Below are 23,369 nucleotides of genomic sequence, written 5' to 3' on the forward strand. Positions count from 1 at the left end.
TCAGCGCTGCGCCCTCACAGCAGGAGAGCTTCTCCCAGACAGCTTTGTCCTGCGGGGCACATTTGAAGCCAGGCTCCACTATAGCCGTATCATCTCTTCCTGCCAGCCCCCCACAATGGGTCCTGGTCCTTCCAGCACTTAATTCCGTGGGAAAGCAACATATGAAATGTTAAGACACCGAGAGGTGAAATGAAAATCTCAGCTTTGTGTTCCTCAGGGTCCCTGTCCCGCCACAGCCTGGCCAGGTATGATGTTGATGTCTCTGTAAATTCCTGTTAGTCTCCAAGTGTCTCGTTTTCCTACACCCTCGAAACCAGTTTCTGTAATTACTTTGTAACCCTAACCATGGGGGATAACGAGCACTTATTCATCCTGTTAGGGACATCCCATCATGTCCCAGGACTCTCACAGGATGCTGGTGGCTTTCCCCCAAGATGATGCTGGAAGCTCCTCAATATCACACTTGCCTGTAGCCCCCCATGTTCTGTATTAACACACATTAGGCTCCCTTTGTGCTTCTTCTTGGCCTGGTTTCAATGAGCGCATCCAGCAATCCCATGAGGTCCAATGCCACAGAAACAGCGCTGATACCGATCTACCTTACAGACTTTATATTTTGTATCCCTTCCTGGACGTTCAAGAACAGGGATACATAGGCTCCGATAGCTGTTCTTGCACACAAATTATCACATTTTTCTTCTTTGAGAGGTTTTTACATATTGCCAGCTTTTAGGAGAAAACAAAAATATGTTCTTGCCCAGTACCTCAGAGCTTAAGAAACACCAATACCATATTTCAATTAATTAACACAATTACACAGCAAGCCCAGCAGGCACAAAATATTTTCTGCAACTCACACATACAAATGCCCTTTTTCCAGATGATAGAACTATAATATTTTATGCTGAGAAATAAATCTACGGATTTCCAAACTATATGCCCTGGAGTGCTTCAAAAAATATTTCAAACTGTGCATACATTGTTAAATCCTAAGATGGAGGCCAATTTTAAGGAGAATGTAAGTGAGCAAAATTTTATATAAAGCAAGAGTCGCATGCTCTTGCCCCATATTTTTTGATGGTCCTCGGAGTGCAAAAATAGAAAACGGACATTTTCATAAAGCTGTGGCCCACATAAATGGATACATTTTGTACATGATGAGCAGGTACAGTGCATGGCTGACATCATCTAGAGATAACGTGATGCTACAGTCTTAAATCTGACAGTGACAAAACCTGTGAAGAGGGATGTCCAGCATTAAATCCAACATGAAAAATGCATTCAACCCAAAAGGCATGAGGTCATGACACAGTCAGCAGATTTTTCAGACAAGCAGACCCTGTAGCAAAACACACCCATTCTCTTACATTCACCAAAACTCAGAACTGTCTTGAGAAGAAGGCTAGGCCATAGCATGACAGCAGGTTATTGACCCTAGAGGACACCCAGAGCCACCTCAACCCCAGCTGTGTCCATCACAGTCCTGTCCCTTGCCTGGGCTGGTATAAATTGCCTTGGGAACAATGATGAGCAACTTTTTCCCTTACTCCAAGGTCCTTTTCTCAGATATCCTCTCCTATTTAAAAGATGGAGGAAAGATGTGGAGGTACAGGGGGAAGATGGCTGAGCATGTCAAATGAATCAGCAGCTTGCTGGAAGTCCTTTTGGTATCTCTAGTTTGTGTCTTTAATCAGAGAAGACAAGGTAGTGCATGAGCTAAAAATTAATTGAAGTCCTGGTAGACACAAAGCAATCCTCATTTAACTTTGGATAAATCAACTATGGTCACATTTTAGTGTTTTCCTCTGAATCACTTTTGTTACATAGATAATACCATCATCATTAGCTGACATCAAAACTCCTTCTCATCTTCCTCTAGTGTATATCTGGCTTTGTTTGCAGAGGGGACACAACAGGGTCCAGCCCTCAGTGCCTCTCATGCCTTCCCCTATCTCAGCCAGAGGACTGTTTGTCCTCTGTTCAATGCATTTAAGTCCTTCTTGGCATAGCATCAGAAGGTGATCAATCTTTTCCCCCTAGAAGAAAAAGAAAAATAAAAACCACCCTGCCATTTCACATTGGCTGGTAATAAGCACATCTTCCATCCTTGCAGCAATTTTAAATTAAATCTGTCAGATTTTTTTAATTACACCTGAATAGCATCACCTTCCACTTACTCTTCATTTGAATTTACATCACAGCTATAATCTGGCAGCAATTCCTTCTCCTAGAGAAAACAATAATTGGACAAGTAAATGCAAAAGCTCCATGAATCAGTGGATGAGCCACATGAACACAGATTTGTTTGTTTTGTTTTGTTTTTTTCAACTGTAGTCCTACTGCCTTGTGGTCCCTCTGGTGTAAGCTCAGTTCCATGAGGAGAGTTCTCTCCTCAAACTTCCCTTTTATACACGCACAGACCATGGCTTAAAGGTCCCTGGCTCAGCAGAAGGGCACTGTAAAGAGAGGAAAAAAAGTTAGCAACAGCAGCAACAAATAAGGGTCCTAGCCTGGGTGTGGCATGCCCCACCATGCTCCCTTTGAGGCAGGTGACTTTGTATGATTGGAGACCTGAGCTCATATGCCAGTCTTTCAAAACACAGGTATTTGTCTCATGGCATTTCTGTTAGAGTCTCTGCCTGAAGGGCTGATGGTCAACAGTTTGTGCAAGTTCTCAAAGTTATTTCTCAGTCCTCCTCCCCAGAGTGACGCAGGCGTTAGGTGAGAAGGACTGAGATATCCAGGCTTAGCTCTTAACCACAGTGGGGTTCAAGCTGACGAAAGCCTGGAGGATATCCACAGGGACAGACACCAGTGTTTTCTGAGGCAGGGGAATCAGCAGGACTCTCTACAGGGACCCACTTCTATGCAGCCCTGTCACAACACCGTGACAGAGAAGTCCATGAAGAGATAGTGACAGGGTTAAATCCTGCACTCCTTCAGATCATGCCCACAGTCTCTAAGGAGACTCCTGTGGTCATAACAGTCAGCAGAAGTGAGCATTTTCAGTAACACTTTCTTCTCTCTCTCTCCCCGAGAGACACCACTAAAATCAGAGTGGACCTGCAAGATATGTTAGTGGTGGTGATCCCCTAAGAGATGAGTCAGGAGTATCAGCACAAGTCATCAGTGCCTTTGTGCTACAGACAGCACCCAGAGGATGGAGGGATGAGCTGCAGCTTCATTATGGATGCTGTATGGCAGCCGCTCCTGCAATGGGAGCCCTAGCAATGCTGGTCTGTGAACTTGTCTCTCATTTGGTGGCATGTTAAATGAAGGATAATACTCATGAAATAAAACCCAGCTGGTTAAGTAGGGCCACAGCCTGCCCATCCTGCCCTAACCCCAGACCTGGGCCACTGTGACCAGCACTCACGCTCCATGTAGTGTAGCCTGGCTAGGGAGCAGACTGTGAAACCAGAAGCTGTTACCATTTTGGTGAAGGTGTCCACACAAGCATTGCGGATCCTCTCTGGGGTAGCAGGGCTGTCCAGCCTGAACGGTTCCGTCAGGCCAGAGTCCTTCCTTGCTGAGTAGATGGCATCTTTAATGGCATAAAACACTGACGCAGACAGGAACAGAGGTGGTTCTCCCACAGCCTATGGAGAACAAAAGCAAGGGTGAGGCTGCAGCCCAAGACAGTCCTGGCCCTGGAAAGACTAATAAGGCTAACAGAAAGATGAGCAAGCCCTATGTGACAATCAGGAACTGTTTTCATTCCTCATTCTTGTAACTTCTCAGTCTCACAGATGTGATCAGGAGGGGAAGGACAAGCGAAAATAGCATCTCGCCTTCCAGATGTGAACTTCAGTCTACCAAATGTGGTCAGTGAGGAAAAACCAAGCTCAAACAGCCTCCAGTCTGCCAGGAGGAAAGACTGAGCTAAAACAACCCCTGGACCACTTAAAGAAGAGACAGTAGGAAAACAAGCTTCCTAGCACAGCAAGGTTGTTATACAGGAAAAAGGGACTAACCCATTCCCACAACATTTTGGGTGGTGCTAAAACTGCCGCAAAGGGAATTCAGATAAGGCAGTGGTGAGTTGTCTGGGCAGCAGGCATGATGTTCCGTCACTGGAGGTCTTTGCAAAGCAGCAGGAAGGAATACATCAGGGATTACACAAGTGTTATCTAGTACTGAGGTCCCTGCCAGCCCCTTTTTTCTTCATTCTGTCATCAGCACTAATCACTCAAATAGTTCTCCTCATTGATAAAGATGTTCCTGTGGATGGATGAAGGGGACAAGGGAAACAGTAAGGAGCCAGGCCAGGCATATACGGATAAGGATGCTGGGTGGCCTCTCTAAATGCTCCGTTGAACCGTAAGTAAAGCAAATTCATTGATGCTGTACATCCAGCCCTGCTCTGTGCAGCTCTCATTAACTGCAGAGAACAGCACTGACTGCAGTGGAAACAGCTGAAGGACATGTGGATTGACAACAGACCTTTAGGGGTGACATGAGCACTGTGAGACAGTGAAGAAAGCAAAACATGAGAACTCAAACAAAAGATCTTGTTATATCAGATCTGGGGAAATGACACTGCTGGAAATGTTATCTACCAGCATAACAAGATTAACTATTTAGATGCATGCATCATTACCACACGCAGCTTCACAGAATTATAGAGCAGTAAGAGGCCCACAGATCTCACAGGTATACCTTGGATGAATAAACCGCCTTGCTGTTTGGACAGTCACGGAGAAGAGACACATAGAATTCTGTGGGGATGTCTCCAAATGCTGGGATTTTGTACATCCCAGGCCCTCGAGTGTACAAGTTTCCTTCAGGAGAATAGCGCAGCTCTTCCATGGTGAAGAGTCCAAGGCCTTGGACAAATGCTCCTTCTATCTACAAACACATCCAAACAAGGTTACATTCTTTTTGTTGTTGTTCTTCCCTGCACAAGAACAAGCTGGAGTTTTCAGCCCTCCCCTCCTGACGAATTTCACACTTTTAATTTCTAAACCCTTGTCCCTTCTGCTGAGTACAGCTTGACGCCTTGCACAATTCCTGTGTTCCCATACAGATGTGGCTGCATTTCCCTGGCAGGTGAAGCAATTTGCAAATATACGCAAACAGATATGGTATAAACACATGACAGGAATTTTCTGATGAAGCAAGGAAAAAAAAAAATCAATGCCCAAGTATTGATTCCTTCACAGGCAGATTAACACAATGAGTTGTACTTGCTGACAATTCAAAGGACAAGAAGATTAAAAGGACTGAAGACAACATATCTGAAGACAAGCTATTTTTTTGCATAATTTTTCACTGTAAATTTTAGGAGAAAAAAATTTTAAAAAAAGAAGGGGAGCAGCTATGAGAGGAGGATGTGCTTGAACAACCCTCCATGAAGAAGCTCTGCTCTCTATGCTCACAGGGAGATCTGACAGGCAGACCAGTCTGAAAATTTGGCACAAACATTCATTAACTCATTTCTGTGTACTTGTGTTCCTGCAGTCACACAACATCCTTTCTCTCCCGTGCCCCCAGATCCTGTGCAGCTCTTCATGGAAGGACAAAGGAAATTGAGATCTCTGATAGGCTCCGTATAGCCCATCCTGTTACTCCCAGATCCAAACTGACAGGCTGCAAAGAGAGAAGGGTTCCTTCTCACGTTGGCCACTTCCAAAAAAAGTCTCTTTCAGAAAAAAATGTCACTTTCAAAGAGATTTCATTTGAACTATATCAGAGCTCTGCAACTTGTGTTTACCTATAAACCCCAAATCCTGCAGTAGGTTCCACTGGAGTTACACTTTATCAACATCCAGAGTTAGCAAGGGAGCTAAGGCGGCTAGATGGGCATGTGCAAGCATCTAACAATTCATCTCTTGGTACATCAAGAAGCTCTGTGTTTATTACCTTTAATTGCTGGGAGGTATCGTCATTATCACTGCGCAAAATATGGAAGTAAGCTCGTCCCTGCCCAAGGAATTTGCAAGCTAAGTGGCTAGTCCAACCTCCTACTGAGATCCCTACACAGTAGTAGCTGGAAGACAGAATCTACCACCCTAACTCTTTATTCACAGAAGAATTTTCACTGACTTAAATGGTACTCAATATTGATAGATAGGAGTATAAAAATCAGGCGTGAGATTTGGTCTCACATGCCACATTGTAGAAACTAAGCCTGGGATGAAGTTATTTCAGCATATTATTATTATCTGGATTTGTTCCTTAGGCAAGACAGATGCTGAAAAGCATCAGTGTGGTGGTAACTGAAGAATATCTTGTAGTCTTAATATTTAAGGAAAAAAAAAAAACCACACCAACAGGATTCTGTGCCCATTGAATATCTAAGTGTAGGTCAAACTAGTTTTCATAGCTAGCCTAAAATGCCTCACTGGACACCCAAATTTAAAATGCTCTGTTTGCAAAGGCACAACGTGGAGAGAGATAATGGTTCATCTAAAAAAGCTCGAGAGTAGTGTGATGGCTTTGATGTGGCAGAAATAGCAACACTATTTCACTTACCTGTCCTATATCTATGGCTGGGTTTAGACTGGTACCAACATCCATAACGATATCTGTGCGAATGTTCTGAAAGGCAGAAATAAAGAATAAATCAGCACAGCACATTGAAACTGGTACACCGTGGTCCTATAGGAGGAGAGGTAATGCATCCAACACTTAAGCCAGGGTTCAACAATCTACTCCAGCTCAACTCTTTATACTGACTTTTAATCTGACTTCATCCCTAAAGTAAATCAAAGTTTTCCCCAGAGATCCAATGGACACATTTATATTAGTTCCAAGCTGTTAGCATCCGTGCTCTGTACCTGAGCATAACCAACTAGGTCAGATTCTGAAGACTATTTTTTTCTTTCTTTCCAAGTGTCTTCAGAACTATTTTTAATTATTAACTCAATTCTGGTATGTTTCTGTCCTTTTGTGCTAACACAGTGCTGCTGTCTCTTACTTAAATCCAATAACTTTTTCAATCATTCATTAAGCTCCTAATATCCCCCCAGGGTAGATAATTATCATTTTATTATACTTTACAGATTGTTGCACCGTGGAACAGAAGAGTTAAGAAATTTACTGAAGGTCACAGCAGACCAATGGCAGAGCTAAGAACAGGCTGACACCCAGTATTTGTACTAACTCCCTGTGAATGTTTCCTTCACCTAAATACAGAGGGGTGTTTCATCTCACCTTATGGTCACCCGTCAGGCAATCTATCTCGACCTCGGAGCAAGCAACGCCATAACTGAAGTAGCAGAAGGGTTTCCCTTCATTCTTTTCAAAGTCATAGCCAAGGTCAGGAATTCTTGATACAAAGAAAAACAAAAGCACATTTCATGCCACAAACAGTCAAAATGAATACAAACACATTGCAACTTATCAAAATCTTTATTCACTTTTGTTTCATCCCTTCCATCAAGCCCATGCAGAAATGAAAAGTGTAAACAACTATAAATAGAAATCTGCCAGAGCTGCTTTGTATTCCAAAACCTGACAAACTATCAAACTGTTTTAGCCATCTTTATTTTCCCATCAATCTCAGGGCTTGTGATGACTAATATGAACTCATTCCCACCCATCTAGTAGCAAACCTTTTGCTTTTAGAGTGCAGTTGAACATTTCTTGGAGATCATTAAATTGCAGAGCATAATCAAGTTGAACCAGCTGGATTAAGCACAGAACTGATTTTAAGCACAGTTCATGGAAAACTTTGTCTCTGCCTACTTATACTTTATCTGAAAACTGGTTTATTAAAATACTAACAGTCACTTCTTGGTTAAGAGAAAAAACACATTTCAGAGATGCAACAGAAATGAGCTCATGTTATATTTTAGTCCTAAATAAGTTCTTCTCAACACTGTGTTTAGTTTATGTCAAACCCTTTGCCTCAGATGATGGATATTGCTATTTTCCTCCAGCAGTAAAGCTAAGAAAAGTGCCTCATTTCAGAACTGCACAGAAACCAGCAAGAGTTTAAAGCGGGAGAATGAAACTGAAAACACTGGTATCTGCTCATGCCAAAACAGATAGGATACCGCCCCAGTCAATTGCTGTAAGTAGCTTTGTCCTCAAGGACAACCCCTGCCCGCTTTTTCCCTGCATGACAGTTCTAGTGAAACACTAAGTCACGAGGCTGACACAGAGCAGAGCCCCAGGCAGAGCTCTGATTTTATTTATGCCTCCTCATACTTAGGTCAGCTAGAGCCAAGTTAGATCTACTTCAGATTTACATAAGATCTGAACTTGGCCCTGAGAGCTGTGCTCCATCAGGAACTGATTCTCCCCAGCCAGGAGAGCGTTAACCTCAGCTTAACATTTCTAGGTAGGAAAAGGTATGCAGCCTTAAATTAGAGCAGTGACAGGCGGGTAGAGGCTGTAAATCCTCCCAGAATTTCCCCGGATGCAATACATGCAATCAAGTAAGAGCTGTGCCTCTGCAGTGTGAATAGTCACTCACCTATAAAACCCTGTGGCCGACAAGCTAACGCAGTTCTCATAGGCAGCTTTAATCTGGCAAAGTGAACAAGAGTTTGAAAACAGTAATTGTCCAACCAGCCCCTGCAAAATAGCTACCCCAAACACATTCCCAGGAGAGCACGGATAGAAGGCATCCAGTGACAGGCAGCTGTCATGCTACCCAGAACCAGTGGTGCCAAGAGAAACATCATGATGCAGCTGCTTCCCTGTCAGCAGCTACCAAGGGCAGAACTTGCCCACTGGCAGAGGGTTAAGACTTGCTGTTGTTTGTTCAGCTCTCAGCTACAGGTTAGACTTTCAACCCCAGAAGCAAAGGTTAAACTGACCGTCATCTTGACTTGAGTGAGGCCTGACTTCTAAATCACAAAGTTCCTCCCATGAAGAGAAGAGCTTGGATCTGAAAACAGCCTGAGATCCTTACAGCACACCAATCTCTTATTATTGAGGGTACAGAAATATTGCAGCTGAGGACCACTACAGGAGATGGATGGCAGCTCATCAGAGAGTCATCTTTGTCACAGAATCCCTTCGCTACAAATCAGCTTTCTTCCAAGACTGTAGCCTGACTAGAAAGATATATGTAACCACTTGACTTTTATTTGGTCAAGTTTGTCACAGGCAGGCCCCAGGATCTGGAGAAATCTCAGTATTAAAATCATAACTGATCTTTGGGGATGACCTCTTGCAAGCTTTGGTGACCTCCCTTGCCAGGTCTCTTTTTCACTGTCTTTGCTCATATCTTTGCTAGTGAGATGCAGGAAGCTTAGAAGATATACCTGCATACAGGGTTTGCCAGTTAAAACAATCTCTGACTGCCCATCTGTCTCATGACAAACTGCTTACCCAGTCTTCCCAGGATCCTTTGGGATTAGACTGTTTGATCGGTTCAAGTCTTTTTAAGATAGTCTGACACGCATTCTAGAAACAAAGAGAAAGAAGGAATATTTTTAAGATTTTAAAAGTCAGCTTATAGTATTGAGAGCCGTATAAGAGTTTCAAAGAGCCTTCTGTTTAAATCAATATTGCCTTTAGGACTCTGGCATATCATAAAAAGCAACAAAGTTCACTAACGGATGTCTTGCTATATAGGAAGAAACGTTCACAGAAAAGCATTTTAAAGCAGATTGGTTGTGCTGATAGCAGAAGGGAATCCCAAATACAGCACAGAACTTTCCAGACCATGACACAAAATATCAGAAGTCCACCCATTTATACAGTAACTTTATCTGTACCGAGTCATAGCGTGACACTTCAGCATATCTAGAAAGATGACCCCAGAACACTGAAAAAAATATATTCTTGCCAAAATTCCAACGTAGGCAAACTAGCTGTGTAGAGAATAAAAACAGCCTGATGTTTTTATTTCACAGGTTACACTTCCCACTTTTTGAACCTAAAAATGACCAATAATAAATTCCTCTTTTCAATGGAAAAGTCCCATATTCTGCAAATATATGCACTGCTAACTCCACCATGCCAGACACAGTCATGACCACACCATTGCTACACAAGGATGTTTGCCCTGAGTGGGTCAACACTTAGAGGTCTTTGGCTCTGGAGCACAGCCCACAAACCATCTGCCATTAATATCTGCAGCACAATACATTTGTTATAGATAAGGTCGGATTCGTTACTAAGAAGTTAGATATTTAAACAGATGCTTTGTTCTGTTCATTCTGAGTAATCAAACACTCCATTTCAGAACTACAAAGGGACTGAAGGCGAGTTTTGAATAACGTGGAAAAACAGTCATTCATCATCTAACACTGCTGGTAGTTACAGCAGGTAAAGAAGCTATGGGGTGGTATCCTTCACCTGGAGCTTTCTTTTGATGGTTACATTTTCCTTGAGCAATAGATAAATATACATCAACTTTTCATGTTCTGGAGTCCCAGCTTATAACCCACTAGTTTAAGTTACTCAGTTTCCATACGTGGATGGCCATTCCATTGATGTCTGCACTGACAGATGCAGCTGTTGGGGAGGTGTTTGGGACAGTGTTTGTGCTGGTCTCACTGATGTAAATTTTGGAGGTGGGGATTCCCAGTGACCTACTAGCAACCTGCAGAGCAAAGGTAAACAATTGGTAAGCAGCTGCTCTTATACATGAGCATAATCATGCATTCCTTACCCTGCTAGGATCCACACTGCAGCCTCTACCCTCTCCCATCCTAAATGTCATTTTTCTTGAAGGCTCAGTTGATTTGATGACTGAGAGATATCCAGAACATTGTTAAATTTGCCCTTCACAGACTGTGTGCAAGCACATACACATACACTTTTGCCACAATGACAGGCATTAATTTCACTACTGTGGGACTAAATTCTTCTCTCAACAATTGTAAGAATCAGAGGATAAAGAGCCCTATTAGACTTCCCTTTCACTTCCCTGTCAAAGCAATGTTGTTCCCTTAGGCCTTTTTGACTAGAAATACGTTAGCATATGCAGATAAATGTTTGCAATATGACTAATTTTTGTACAAAATATATGTAAACCGTAGTTTTATGAAATTAAAAGAAAATGCCAGAGAATCTAGACTGTAAGCAGTAACTTGCATTATCTACATAATAAGAGTCAGGATGATGAAGATTCTAATTCTAATACTCAATTGTAATAATACTCTGGAAATCTAGCACTGCTGCTGAAACAATTCAGAGGAAGTGGTCATGATCTGTTACCCTATGCATGCACACAGAGGAAGTGTCAAGCTGTCCGAGGCAATACTTTTCAGTGAGTGTAATTTTCCTGAAAAGAAGTCTCATTCTGTTAGGTTCAAATTCATTATTACCTGGATCATTTTGGTGTGAAGTCCTTGACCCATCTCAGTCCCACCGTGTGTAAGTAACACAGAGCCATCTGTATACACATGGACCAGAGCTCCAGCCTATAAAAGGGAACGTTAATCCAAGAGTCAGCATAAATGAACCAGTGAAGTACCTGGCAGACTGTAGTTACTACAGAAGACACAGCCACGTTGTGGTGTCTTTTGGACTGTATAAACTGGTAACGGTTGTGCTGCTCATTTTGGTTTGAAAAATGTGTGCTCTTTCTTAACTCATTTACTCCTTTCTCTGAAAAGCTCTAGTTTGGTACAAAGGGCAGAGGGACGGGGGAAGGCAGCATAAATCTATCCTCTCTACTGAAAAAATTAATGACATTTACGGACCTGGTTCAGAAATGGGATAGTGAAACTGATGCCAAATTTGGTAGGAATAATGCACATCCCTCTCTTCTTCCAGCGATTCTGCCTGCAAGGAAAAAAACATTATTCATACACTCACAAGGCTTTCATCACAACTCAATGCCTTGCTTCCCTCCAACAGCTCATGTACCAAAGCAGAAATGAAATACCTGAATGCAATATAGGCTGAGTTAATCAGTAATTTTTATGACAGATTAGCTTTGTTTATGGATCTCAATAAGAAGAAAGCCAAAATGAAGATGCTCCCCCAGGCATTACAGAAGCAATTGTCTGGACTACTAACTACTCAGTTGTAAATACAAGCCAACTAAAAATGACTGTAAGGCAGTGGAAAGCCTACACAAATTGCCATCTCAGAAGTCTAGCTAGACTCAACAGACCCACCTCCCCTTACAAAATCATGTCACATTAGGTGTGAGTCCTGCTTTATCTAAGCTACTAGGTCACTGATAGAAGTTTCTTTCCACAGTGAGCCCGAAGGAATTTCAAAAAGAGAAAATTTTTAGAAATCACTCTGCAAATATGTGGTCTGACTTCACATCGCTCAAGTTGCTAAGAGATCTTCAGAAGTTAGTAGGCAACAGGTATACCCAGAAAAAAGACATCTCCAGAACACCTACTTGTTGAATTCTTCAATTAATTTCTTCCTGGCATGATAGCTAGCTAAGAGAACTTCAGAAGTTAGTAGCCAACAGGTATACCCAGAAAAAAAGACATCTCCAGAACACCTACTTGTTGAATTCTTCAATTAATTTCTTCCTGGCATGATAGCTAGAGCTTGACAAGCATTCATCCCAGCACCTTCGTAGAGTAAATCCCTCCAGCTTTTGGTTAAAGTGAGTCAGGTCTCCTTCATTATAAAGATTGAGCTTTCGCACCTTCCCAAAGAGACACATAAAGGACATGCCAAGTTTAATGCTTCGGACTAGGTCTTTTTAACGGATGACATCAAAAGCATGTTGGTTCCTAGTTTTACTCCTCTGCTCAATCTAGAGAACAACAGAATTAACAGACATATATCTATTTATGGGAAAATGGGGACTAAGACATTAAGGCTGGGAATTTTCAAGAGAGCCTGGGACTAAAGCAAGTAAGATTAAGGTATCTATTGCCTTTTGGACTTTTTTGAATATCTATCCTTAAAGCAGGTGTTACATAACTGAGGCTACTGAGTGAATTTAATGAAGCAGAAAACAAACCATGCTGTAATGTGGCTGCCATACAGAAAGATCGAGATCCTGATAAGGGCTTAGAAAAAAATGAAGCAAAAGTTTGTATGTTTAATGATTTTCTGTGGTTGTCTCCAGTTCTCAGAGCCTGTTCAAAGGCAGCACTACCCTGAAATGTGTCAGTGGATCCGTACCTCCTCGGGTGGCAGGCCACATTTGTGAGCAATGTCGCTCATCCAGCACTCAGCAATCATCATTCCTTGGGGCCCTCCAAAGCCACGGAAGGCTGTGTTGGAAGGCAAATTGGTCTTGCAAACGGTGCCCACGCTGCTGACATTGGGGATGTTGTAGGAGTTATCCAAATGGAACAGGGCTCTATCCATAACCTGGTGAAGAGAAGGATACATTTCACATGAATCACATATCAGACTTCCCACTAGCTGCCAAAGCCAGGCTGGAAAACTCTGAAACTAATTTACAACAACCAGAATTTTCTCTTGCGCCCTCCAGGTCTGCAGTCAACACAGCTGGATGAACACTGAGGTGCAACCAGTACCCCCTCCCATTTGCAATGGGGCATAAAGGAGTATCCTTCTGAATGACAGGACAATAAGCACACTTATCTGTTAACACTTATGACCCTGGAACAGATTAAGCTTTGAAGTCCTTTGTTGGCCCCAGGCTCATGCTAAGCCAAACTGCTACTAAATACCATTACTCACTTGGAAGAATCAGAATCTTCTTTTAATTATACCAAGTAATCTGTTACCGTAAAATAAGTCTTCCTGACACCAAGTGACTCAGCAGCTGGCATATGGCAGTGAGGGCACCTATATGAAATTATGATTTTCAATAGCTACATCTAAACTACAAAATTTGATATCTTTGTCCACTAATTGTCCAAAATGGGAAAGGGCCAGAGCTGCTTTCTGGCTGGTGTTCCTAGGATTCCTTTCCAGCAGCAGCACAGAGAGGAGATTATGTGCATCCCAGCCTTATTTCAACATGGAGCACTTTCTAGTCCCCTGATTCAGGCACAATCAAAATGACAATTCACATTCATGAACTCTCAACCAGGCCCTTCATTTGTGCAAAGACACTTGCCTGCCGTTCTGTTCAGCACAGCCCTAGCCACATTGCTAACACTGAATGCGGCTCTGGTGCAGAGCTCTTGCAGTTCTCTCCTACTGAGATGGATTCATTTTTGCAGAAAATTATCAGAGACTCAATGGAGTAGAGAAAGGAAGCTAGAATAAACATGACTGACACTAGGCTATTGGGTTGGTCACTCATACAACAGAAAAGGAGGTTTTGACTCATCAGGACAGAAAACTCTTGGAGACAAACTCAGAATTCAGGCCCATTCTCATCCTTAGTCCTTAACCCAGTGTTAGCTATAGCCAAGCTTAACAAGACTGTTGATTTAGGCACTCTGTCCTGATCAGCCTATTGACTTGGGGATTTCCTGTTCCAAGGAACTAGCCTTCCCTAAAGCTGGGGAACTATCAGTCATCTCACATTGTGCAAGAAGTTTCTCATCACAGCCCTCTGTAACGCAAAGCTAACTTGACAGTTTTGTCTAATCCAAGTTATTACAGCGTCAGTAAGAATTATGTGGCACATGCCAAGGCAGGTCAGTTGGCTCAGAGAACAGTTGTAGAAGCTCCAGAAACCCATCAAGGTCTGTTTTCAGTCATGTCAGAGAGCAGGATGTGCGAGCAACACTGTGGACAACAGCTCTCCGAAGTCAGAGCAAAAGGTTGCACAGGGAAATGTCTTCCACCTACTTAGCCATCAGCAAATTTTACTTACACCATAAGAGAGGTCTACAGAGTTGCCCCCATTGCTGTAGTATGACACCTCCAGACTCTTGACTTTCCCATTCTTCATGAAACCAACCTGTCAAGAGAGTCTCCTCAGTAACTGGTTTTCTACAAAATGTTCTGTTTAGCAATTCCCTTCAAAAACTGAATGGGCCTTATACTGGCAAAAGGCTGACTGTCCTCTTCTGCAGCATAGGACAAGCACCAGCAGCAACTGAGGAAGCTTCCCAGTAAAGGGTCCGTGTATGCATCTTAATCTTGCTTCAGAGAACTCTTCTAAAATAAGTGCTGGCTGCTTGTCACAGCCATACCTTCCTTAACAGGTTTTGCTTTTTTGCTTTGAAAATCAGAAGCAGTTGGGTGGGGATTGAAGAAGAAAGGAAGTTAACAAAACTCTAACAAATGGGGGAGCATCAAAGAGCAATGTGATTGTTGACAAGGGCAAAGTCTTAATGGCAAGGAAGAAGGAAGTATTTATGCTGAGGTCACAAGAGGGGAACCATCCAAGCCAAAAGAACTTCTGCAGGACTTTAACAGAAAAAATGCTATAAACTCTGCTGACCTGATCCATTTGCACCAGGGGAGATCAGCAGTGAAACAACCAGAGCAGCAATTTTGTCACAGTATCTTTCCACTCTCTGATGTTTCAGGTGACACCACTGAGACAACACGCATTCATTTCATATGTATGCATACCTTGTACCTCCCCAGGAAGGGATGTCTCCCACCACTTATCAGCATGTCCTCATCTCGATCCAGCATGCACCTTACTGGGCGGCCAGCTCTGTTAAAAGGACACATTTACCAGGCAAAGCCTGAAACACACAATACAGTTCCTACAGAACAAGACTCTCCTCTTTTTGATGAGCATTGTCTTTCCAGAATGGCAATGGGGAGTTAGGGGTAAACGGCTTGGTTTATATACCTTCCTCTTAAGAAAATGGCAAGACTGAGTAAAAAGAAAAAAAAAAAAAGATCTTAGAGGCTGGGACCTGTTTGTGAAAATTCTTGCGGAGACTCTCGTATTAAAAAGAAGGATAGTTTCCTACAGAGACAGATACTAATAACTGAGCAATCACTGTTTTCCAGACTATTTCTCAAGGCACTCTCTTGGCTTTGCAAGGGAGAATGCCATATGAATTATATAATGATGCTAAGTACTAACTAGCCTTCAATTTGACCTTGTTTTTTATTTGCTTGTTTATTATCCAAGGAGGAAAATTAGGAGGAGAGAAGCTGCAGCTCTTCATTTTCTAACAATTCTGCTTTCCCAGTGCCTCTCTTCAGGTTGTAAAAATATCTAGGGAATACCACAGATGTTACTGAATAATCTATGGGATATAAAACAGTGGTTTGTCTGGCAGAGATAAAGGAAAGAAAAAAAAAATGCACATGTAGTACTGATTAGAGAAAGGAGGTGGTTTGCTCAGAACAGGAAAAATAAAGCTGATTTAAGTACAGGAGCTTCATTTTGGCTGTTCTCTTCCAAAGGTATTTTATCAAATTGCTGCTGTTTTGCAAGATCCAGGTATCATTGCCAGCAGGGTGTATCCTCACCTACTAGGGCAGTACAGAAGTGTAACCTCAGAGGCCATGTTCACTCACAACCATAGAAACTTGCACAGTTAAAGCTGAGCTCATATCAAAACTCCAGAAACCAGAAGCACATTTCCAATCTATGCTTCACAAATGGTTACAGTCTAGGTTCATTCCCTGAGCTCTTAGGGGGTTTCTGTTCAGTGGCCTGCTACGCTTCCTAGGGAAAAATCCAAAGAGAGTTTGCAGAACAGCAAAGGAACAACAGTGCAAGGCTTGTGCAGTCGTGAGCAAGGAGGAGTTCTCTTACCTCTATTATACAAAACAATCATAGCTAATACTGTATTTTAAAAAGGTTTGGGATGAAGGGGAGAGGCAGAGAATTTGAGATAGAAGAGTTTTCAGAGAACAAAGGAACAGCAGATTAAGGGGTTTTTCCCCTTGTCCCATTAAAAGCTGACATTCCCGCACAAGATTAGCCCCTCTGAGCAGGTTCAATTCCTCCTACCAGCCAAGAGCCCATTAGACACCTCCTAGGGAAAATCCCAAGTTTGCTATACAAGTGGTACAGTAACAGGACATGAAGAGTCTTGTAAGTGGTCCAGTGCAAACAGTGCTCCAGAAAGCGGCAGGCTGGGACAGTCTGAAAGGTAAAAGCCCTATTCCCCACACCCACACTTACTTGAAGGCTGCAACAGCCACTGCAGTTGTCAAAACAGTACTCCTTGTCTCTTTTCCTCCAAATCCTCCTCCCATTCTTTTCACTCGCACCACAATTCGATTTGAAGGGACTCCCAATGCATTAGCAGCAAACGCCTAAAGAAAAACAGAACAGCAGAATGTGTACGGAGCTGAGCTGGTGTTAAGAACTAAATACCAACACATTGCATTTCTGCAACCATTGCACCAGTACAAACACTCTGTTACATTGCAGGTCCTATTAGTCCTGCAATTGGATTTGCTGCAGTTGGAACCAATGAGCCCAGTATTTCATCTCAGAGGTAGGAAAGCACAAAATGCTTCAGCAGACAGCACCAGATTCAGGAAAAGACTGACACAAGATGAGGTTACCAAGACACAGGCCTCATTTAGCACAGGGTTTGACATCTGTACCACTCTGTCCATTCTCCTCACTCAATTATGAGAGCTTTGGACAGTCTTGGTAAGTCAGCAAACAGGTCAAAGACACCCCATAATGCCAGTAGCCTATCTCACAAGGTGTCAGAGTTGGTATGTAGTCAGTGCTTGCACCACCTCTCTTTCTGAGAGGTCATTCAACAGCCAAGCCTACTGATCAGCTAGCACCCTCTCCAGAAAGGGTTAAGCATATAATCCCTGGTGACAAAGATGGGCTGCCAACAGGAACATCTCTGTCACCTGGAAGTGGATTCAGGACACCAGTAGGATGGATATGGACTTTAGATCCCATACCCACCTCTAAGCCTGTCTGGTTTTTTTCATTGAAGACAGATAGGACCAACTGTAAGCCAACCATTTATATAGTCAGAAACTGAGAAACAAATGCCTTTAGGTAACAGGTCAATGAGGTAGTACCTGTGTCTTCATTAGGTTTTGGGTCGACACAAAGAGTTCCATCTCACCATCTTCCCCCTTTGGCACAGCCAGAGTACAGTTAGTTTCCAGGTAGAAATGTTCCTGCCCACCAATGTACATCTCTCCTAGAAAAATGAAAGAAATTACCCAAAGATAAGGTGTTCCTGGAGTTATAAGGTGTCTCCCATCATGTGCTGCCTACAAGCCACTGCCCATTTGACATGTGCTACATGACAGCCCTTTGCACTGCCCAGCACTGGATATCCCTAGCTCTAAAATTGACTCTTCTGGTTCAATGTTTAAAAAGAAAACCCAAACACCAAAAAAACCCAGACATGCCCCCCCTCCACATTCTAGAAATCTTCAGTCCAAAATACAAGTGGGCTAGCATTTCAAAAATAAGCCTGCACAGCATGCCATTGACCCAGTGTTCTTCAAGATGCAGGGTTTGGTGCCTTTCAGACTGCCCTGATGTCACCACTGAGATGAAGGATAAATCAAGTATAGTCTATCTGAGCAGATCAAATACATTACAGACTTTGAAACAGGGGAACAAAAATAGAAACCCAAAATGCCTTAAGAAGATCTAACTGGGAATCAACTCTGTCACTGCATGTGGCTCTTTCCCAGGACTTCTCACCTGGCAGTGCTGAGGGTACAATTTCCAGTCATGCTACTTGCCATTAAATATCAGAATCAACTTCCTTTCTCAGTCATGGCCCTTGGTCTATTAAGCTACCATGAAAATTAATCTTCAGAGTAGTTCTTAAAATCCTGTTCCTCCCTCCCTTTTATTCAATTCAGCAACAACAAAATAGCTGCCTTCATTAGGTAGTCAGTGAGAAGCGGACATTTGCGTGAGACAACGCCTACTCTGGTACGTAGCAGGGGCATTTCTCTTGTACCCTTGAGGGGGTTGGCCTGGCATTCACACAGTATTGCAGCCTTTTAAATAATGTATTCTTCTAGCTCAGAACAATTTCTGCCTTGCCTGGCACAGTGTTTTCATTTTGTATAGTATAGTACTCTATAAGAAACAGTTAACAGCAGCTTATGACACCTTTGAAAAGCCAGCACCAATTGCTGACTGCAAAAGAAAGTCTCAGGAATGCATACCAAAATGCAACAAATCCTAGAAATGGGGGTTTCAATTAAATAACTCCCCCCTTCCCTCCTGGGGAGGTAACGGGGGCATGTTCCTCTGTGATATTCAAGAATAATCCCTTCCCACCAGGCTGTGTGTCTGTAACTGATTTAACTTCCCTCTCCAATCTGTAAGAGGGATACAACACTCTCTTATTGATAAAGGTTCTCCAAAGGTCTGGTGTTTGAAACTCTTCCTCTCAGGAGCTATTAAAAAGTGGTATACACACCAAGAAATGACATGGGTCTGACAGAGTATTTCAGCTCACAGCTCTGGCACTCTCCCCTCCTAACTTAGAGGTTTTAAACAGTTGTTGATAATTGCTGTTTACCCGTGTCTCTACAACCTGCTTGGCAGACTCCAACTGAATGAAACCAAGCAGCACACCAAAAAAAAAAAACCATCCTCAAAGATGGGCCAAGAGTCAGTGTTGATAAAGTGTTAAAGGGCAGTACCAAGTTTTTGTGATACCTACAGCCACCCCCAATGTTGGTGGATCAGGTTTTCAGAAGCATGTGTCCTCCATTCTCATAAGGTAGTCATATACCAGGTTAAAGGAAATTGACTGTCTATAAGATTCAGACCAAAGTACATCTGGACAGGGAAAAGCTCTTATACAGATACATTTCACGAAAAAAAAAAAAAAACCTTGCTCAAGAAAAATGTGTCCTTACACTGGAAGAGAGTGTTTACAAGGGCACAGCTGGGAGCATCCACATGTGTTTGAAACTGAAATTAAATATTTCACAAGCTATTTGTATATAAACTGTTAGTTGAAACTTAATATGAAATTAATTTAGCGCAGCAAGCCTCACTTCCATGAGTTCAGTATCATATGCATAAAAAGGAGGCCAATAGCTTGACTTCTTTTGTCACAAACTATCCTATTGTAAAAGTATTAATGCTTATCCTCACCTTTCAAAATGTGATCAGATTCTTCAAATCCTTTATTCACATCTCCCTTCTTAATCCTCTTTATAGACTTAAGAAAGGATTGTTTCTCTATAGCTTCCTAGGAAACATAATGACACAATGACATTTTTGTGGAAGTGGAGTAAAAGCAAAGCTTTTTCTGACCAAAGAAGAAATATCCAAGATGAAAAGCACAAGAACTGATCAGGCACTTACTACAGTAATAGCCAAATGCCTTGACTTAAGGCAGTACAAAATAATTTTTGGCAACACAGCCATTTCACAATAAACACCATAACTGGACAATCTCAGACTGTTCCTTGTGACCCATTTTACCTTATGGACCCTGAACCTCAGGGTCTGTAGCCACCAGAGCTATGACTTAAAACTTGTGTTAAGTATAGTCTGTGGCCCAGAAGCAGGGGGAAAAAGAAAAGGAAGACAGAAAAAAAAAAAAAGAGAGAGAAAAATAAGAGACAGAAGGAGAAAATGAAATCTCTCAGATGGGATGAGAACTTCTGCAGAAATAGTTCACTTCTGAGCTAATATGCAACATTCTTGGGGAAGTTTTACAACTGCATTTGACTTTTGCCAAAACTGAAGCTTTTCATAATGAAAAAAAATACAGAGTGATCAAACAACAACAAAAAAATTCAGCCCATTTTTGGCTCCACTCTCATCTTGCCTGGTTGAATAGACAGCTAGAAGCCTCAGAAAAGGAAAAGTTCTCACACACTGTGAACTCACAAATCATTCAAATCAAAAACTCTGTCCGTAGATGACAGTACCAATGTCTGTACCAGCCAATGCACAGACTCTTTGTATTTGCATGAATACAATTCACATTGCAAAACACATGGTATGAAATATTGACCATCAAAAAAATAATTAGAATCCCATGGTTCTGATCTCTCCCCTATAAAAATGGCTTCAGGCGTTTGTTTTTCTCATTTCTAGATGTGAATACTGTACTAGATTTTATCATTTGCTTTCACTGTCACATCAGGAAATCTTGTTAACAAACCTTCTAGTTAAAAAAAAAAAAGCATGAAATGATCAAACTGTTGACATTAATTTCTTCAGCTTTGAGAAAAGCCACTTGAGGGCTGTGTCCATACAGTCAGTTCTTAGTGCAGAGCGAATGCCTGAAAATTAATTTAATCAGCTTTAGAAACTAGACATGTGGTCTGCAGAAATCTCAGAAAAGCAGTGCAGTGACAGAGCTGGAAGAGACATTTTCACACCCTCTTACTGAGTGTTAGAAATGAGAGAATCAAGAATGAATGAATACCAAACAAGCCAGCAGGGTTATACCAGAGAATATTGAAAGCAAGCACCTATGGGTAAGAACGTAACTGACAGTAACCTTATATAATTTAAAAAATACTGTGCTGAGCACAATACACCTGTCAAAGGTTGGTTTGTTTGTTTTAGCTTTAAATAACACAGAACAAGTTAATGTCCTCCCAATTAGTACCACATCAAAGGTGTGTCCTCTTTATATTTAAATATACAAGTTATTCCTTCTGTCCATATCCTGCTGCACCCACAAAGACTAACAAGACATGTGGATAAATATCCACAAGTCAGAACAGAAGTTAACTTCCCAAGCTAACTGCAGAAGCAGATCTGAGCCATCTTACCTGAATTGTGACTATAGGTTTGAGCTCTTCGTACTTAATTTTCACAGCTTTAGCTGCTCTTCTGGAATGTTCTTGTGTGTCTGCAAGAACTGCACCAATGATATGACCAACACAAGTGACCTACAGGCAAGATTAGGACCCGCCATCATTTGGTGTGTATATATGCAGTAACTGAAAGGCTCATGATAATTCTCATCTATTCCTTTTGTGCAATTTTTCCTGTTTGTTCAGACCAGTCCATTTAAAAGCGGTCAAGGGAAACCTATCACAAACGATTTCAGACAGTAACCGAGTCAGTGAGCCTGTCCCAGCAGCCTGCAGTTTAGAGGGCACAGTACAGATACACAGACAAGAGGGGCACGGGGCAAGGGGACACAGGCCTTGTTGGATTTGGCACCAAGATTTCTATGGGCTCCAGTGCAGTCAGGATTTATCTCTGTATATGGTAGAGGACTTCACTGGACAATATGAGAAATGTTATCTCCCGAGCAGCATGATTGAAAAGGGCTATTTTTAACCACATACCACATCCTCAGCAAAGACAGTCTCATCATTAGCGATGCCAGTGATGTTACTGCCAGGAACATCCTTGGCGGAGACAAAACACACAAACCCAGGAACGCTCTCGGCTTCAGATGCATCTACAGAACTAAAAAAAGTAAGGAGAAGAGGTAGTGCTATTATTTCTCATTTTTCTTTCTGTAAGTGCTTATTATATACCAATACATTTCCAGATTTGATTCCCTGAAGTCTGTACAGAAGGGAAGGACTTTGTCACGTGAATATCATGTGAGACCAAGACAGAAAGGCCTCCATATTAGATTAAAATAATTTGGGATCTATATTATAATTCAAATCCTGACAGAGCCTGATCACCAGTCTGCTTCTTTGGACTACACTGTATCATACATCCCTAAGACATATCTGAACTTGATCCAACCAACACCTGTACTAAAGATCCCTTGACAGCCTTTATCAAAGGCAGATTGGTGCTAGTGATGGTGTGCCTCCGCTGTCTTCTTAGCTGCCGAGATTCTGTGAAGGCAAGATTCCTCCCTGTCTGTTGATACACATGAAATTTTACTGTAGACACATATCGTCTACTACGGGTTCACCTCGAGAAAAATGTGGTTGTGAGTCAGGAAGAAGCTGTTGAGTATCAATCATGAGGAAGCTGTAGAGTATTTTATAAGGATGCAAAAGGAAAAAACTCTCCAAAAGAAAAAGCTGAATGTAAGGCTTTCTCTGGTAATCAGCAAAAGAGTTATCTAACCAAAATGCTTGTCTGCTTGAATCATGTACAGATTTAAAACTAAGTGACAAGCAGGACAGAAAGTAACTAGAAAAGTGCAATATAATTTAATTTTTATTTGGAGCACTTCACAAGAAATGTATTACAAAAGACTTTCAAGCTCCTTTTCCAATATTTTGTACATTGGCCCTGTAATTGCTTGCTTTACAAGGGAACTGTTGCAAATAGAAAAGCTGCGGCTTTGTTTCTGCTAACTCAATGATTTATTGTCTTCTGTAAATTGCTGCAATTTTTTCAGCATGCTTGTTTAGATTCCTGAAACTTTGATACAAACTGTGCCTGAAAGTAGCTGTTTACACATCCCAGTGAGCTACAGACTTTTTTGAAAAAGACATTAAATGTATGAATGAACTTTCCCACACGAACTCTTAGACAGCAGGAACTGAAAACAATGCTATTTTTCTTCAGAAAGTTCACTTTCCCGTGCTTCTGCAGTAATCCCTCAGAAAGCATCTCCTGACAGTTTCCCTTAGAAATACAGATGCAGATGATTTCTACTTTACACTTGGCAGTCAAAATCTGACTCGGGTGAAGCTGAAGCTTTCAGAGCCAATATTTTGACCGACAAAATCATAGGCTGAGAAACTTCTGTCACCTGATGAAATATTCTACCCCTTCCCCTACCGAACAA

General features: G+C 42.0%; 1 protein-coding gene across 1 annotated transcript in view; it reads right to left on the reverse strand.

Annotated features, from left to right (window-relative positions):
• Positions 1 to 2,405: 2,405 nt before the first annotated feature.
• XDH (xanthine dehydrogenase) overlaps positions 2,406 to 23,369 on the reverse strand; it is a 49,836-nt gene continuing 28,872 nt past the window's right edge. The window contains exons 18-36 of the mRNA XM_010072578.1: positions 21,952 to 22,075; positions 21,427 to 21,546; positions 19,787 to 19,883; positions 17,728 to 17,852; positions 16,856 to 16,989; positions 15,334 to 15,421; positions 14,627 to 14,713; positions 13,009 to 13,200; positions 12,378 to 12,523; positions 11,610 to 11,691; positions 11,232 to 11,327; positions 10,376 to 10,504; positions 9,286 to 9,360; positions 8,423 to 8,475; positions 7,156 to 7,270; positions 6,475 to 6,540; positions 4,660 to 4,848; positions 3,432 to 3,599; positions 2,406 to 2,456 (exon numbers count right to left, since the gene is read on the reverse strand). Coding sequence (XP_010070880.1) covers positions 2,406 to 2,456; positions 3,432 to 3,599; positions 4,660 to 4,848; positions 6,475 to 6,540; positions 7,156 to 7,270; positions 8,423 to 8,475; positions 9,286 to 9,360; positions 10,376 to 10,504; positions 11,232 to 11,327; positions 11,610 to 11,691; positions 12,378 to 12,523; positions 13,009 to 13,200; positions 14,627 to 14,713; positions 15,334 to 15,421; positions 16,856 to 16,989; positions 17,728 to 17,852; positions 19,787 to 19,883; positions 21,427 to 21,546; positions 21,952 to 22,075 — 2,137 coding nt within the window. The remainder of the gene's footprint in view (positions 2,457 to 3,431; positions 3,600 to 4,659; positions 4,849 to 6,474; positions 6,541 to 7,155; positions 7,271 to 8,422; positions 8,476 to 9,285; positions 9,361 to 10,375; positions 10,505 to 11,231; positions 11,328 to 11,609; positions 11,692 to 12,377; positions 12,524 to 13,008; positions 13,201 to 14,626; positions 14,714 to 15,333; positions 15,422 to 16,855; positions 16,990 to 17,727; positions 17,853 to 19,786; positions 19,884 to 21,426; positions 21,547 to 21,951; positions 22,076 to 23,369) is intronic.

The sequence above is a fragment of the Pterocles gutturalis genome, unplaced genomic scaffold (assembly GCF_000699245.1).
Source record: "Pterocles gutturalis isolate BGI_N339 unplaced genomic scaffold, ASM69924v1 scaffold17432, whole genome shotgun sequence".
Taxonomy (NCBI): domain Eukaryota; kingdom Metazoa; phylum Chordata; class Aves; order Pterocliformes; family Pteroclidae; genus Pterocles; species Pterocles gutturalis.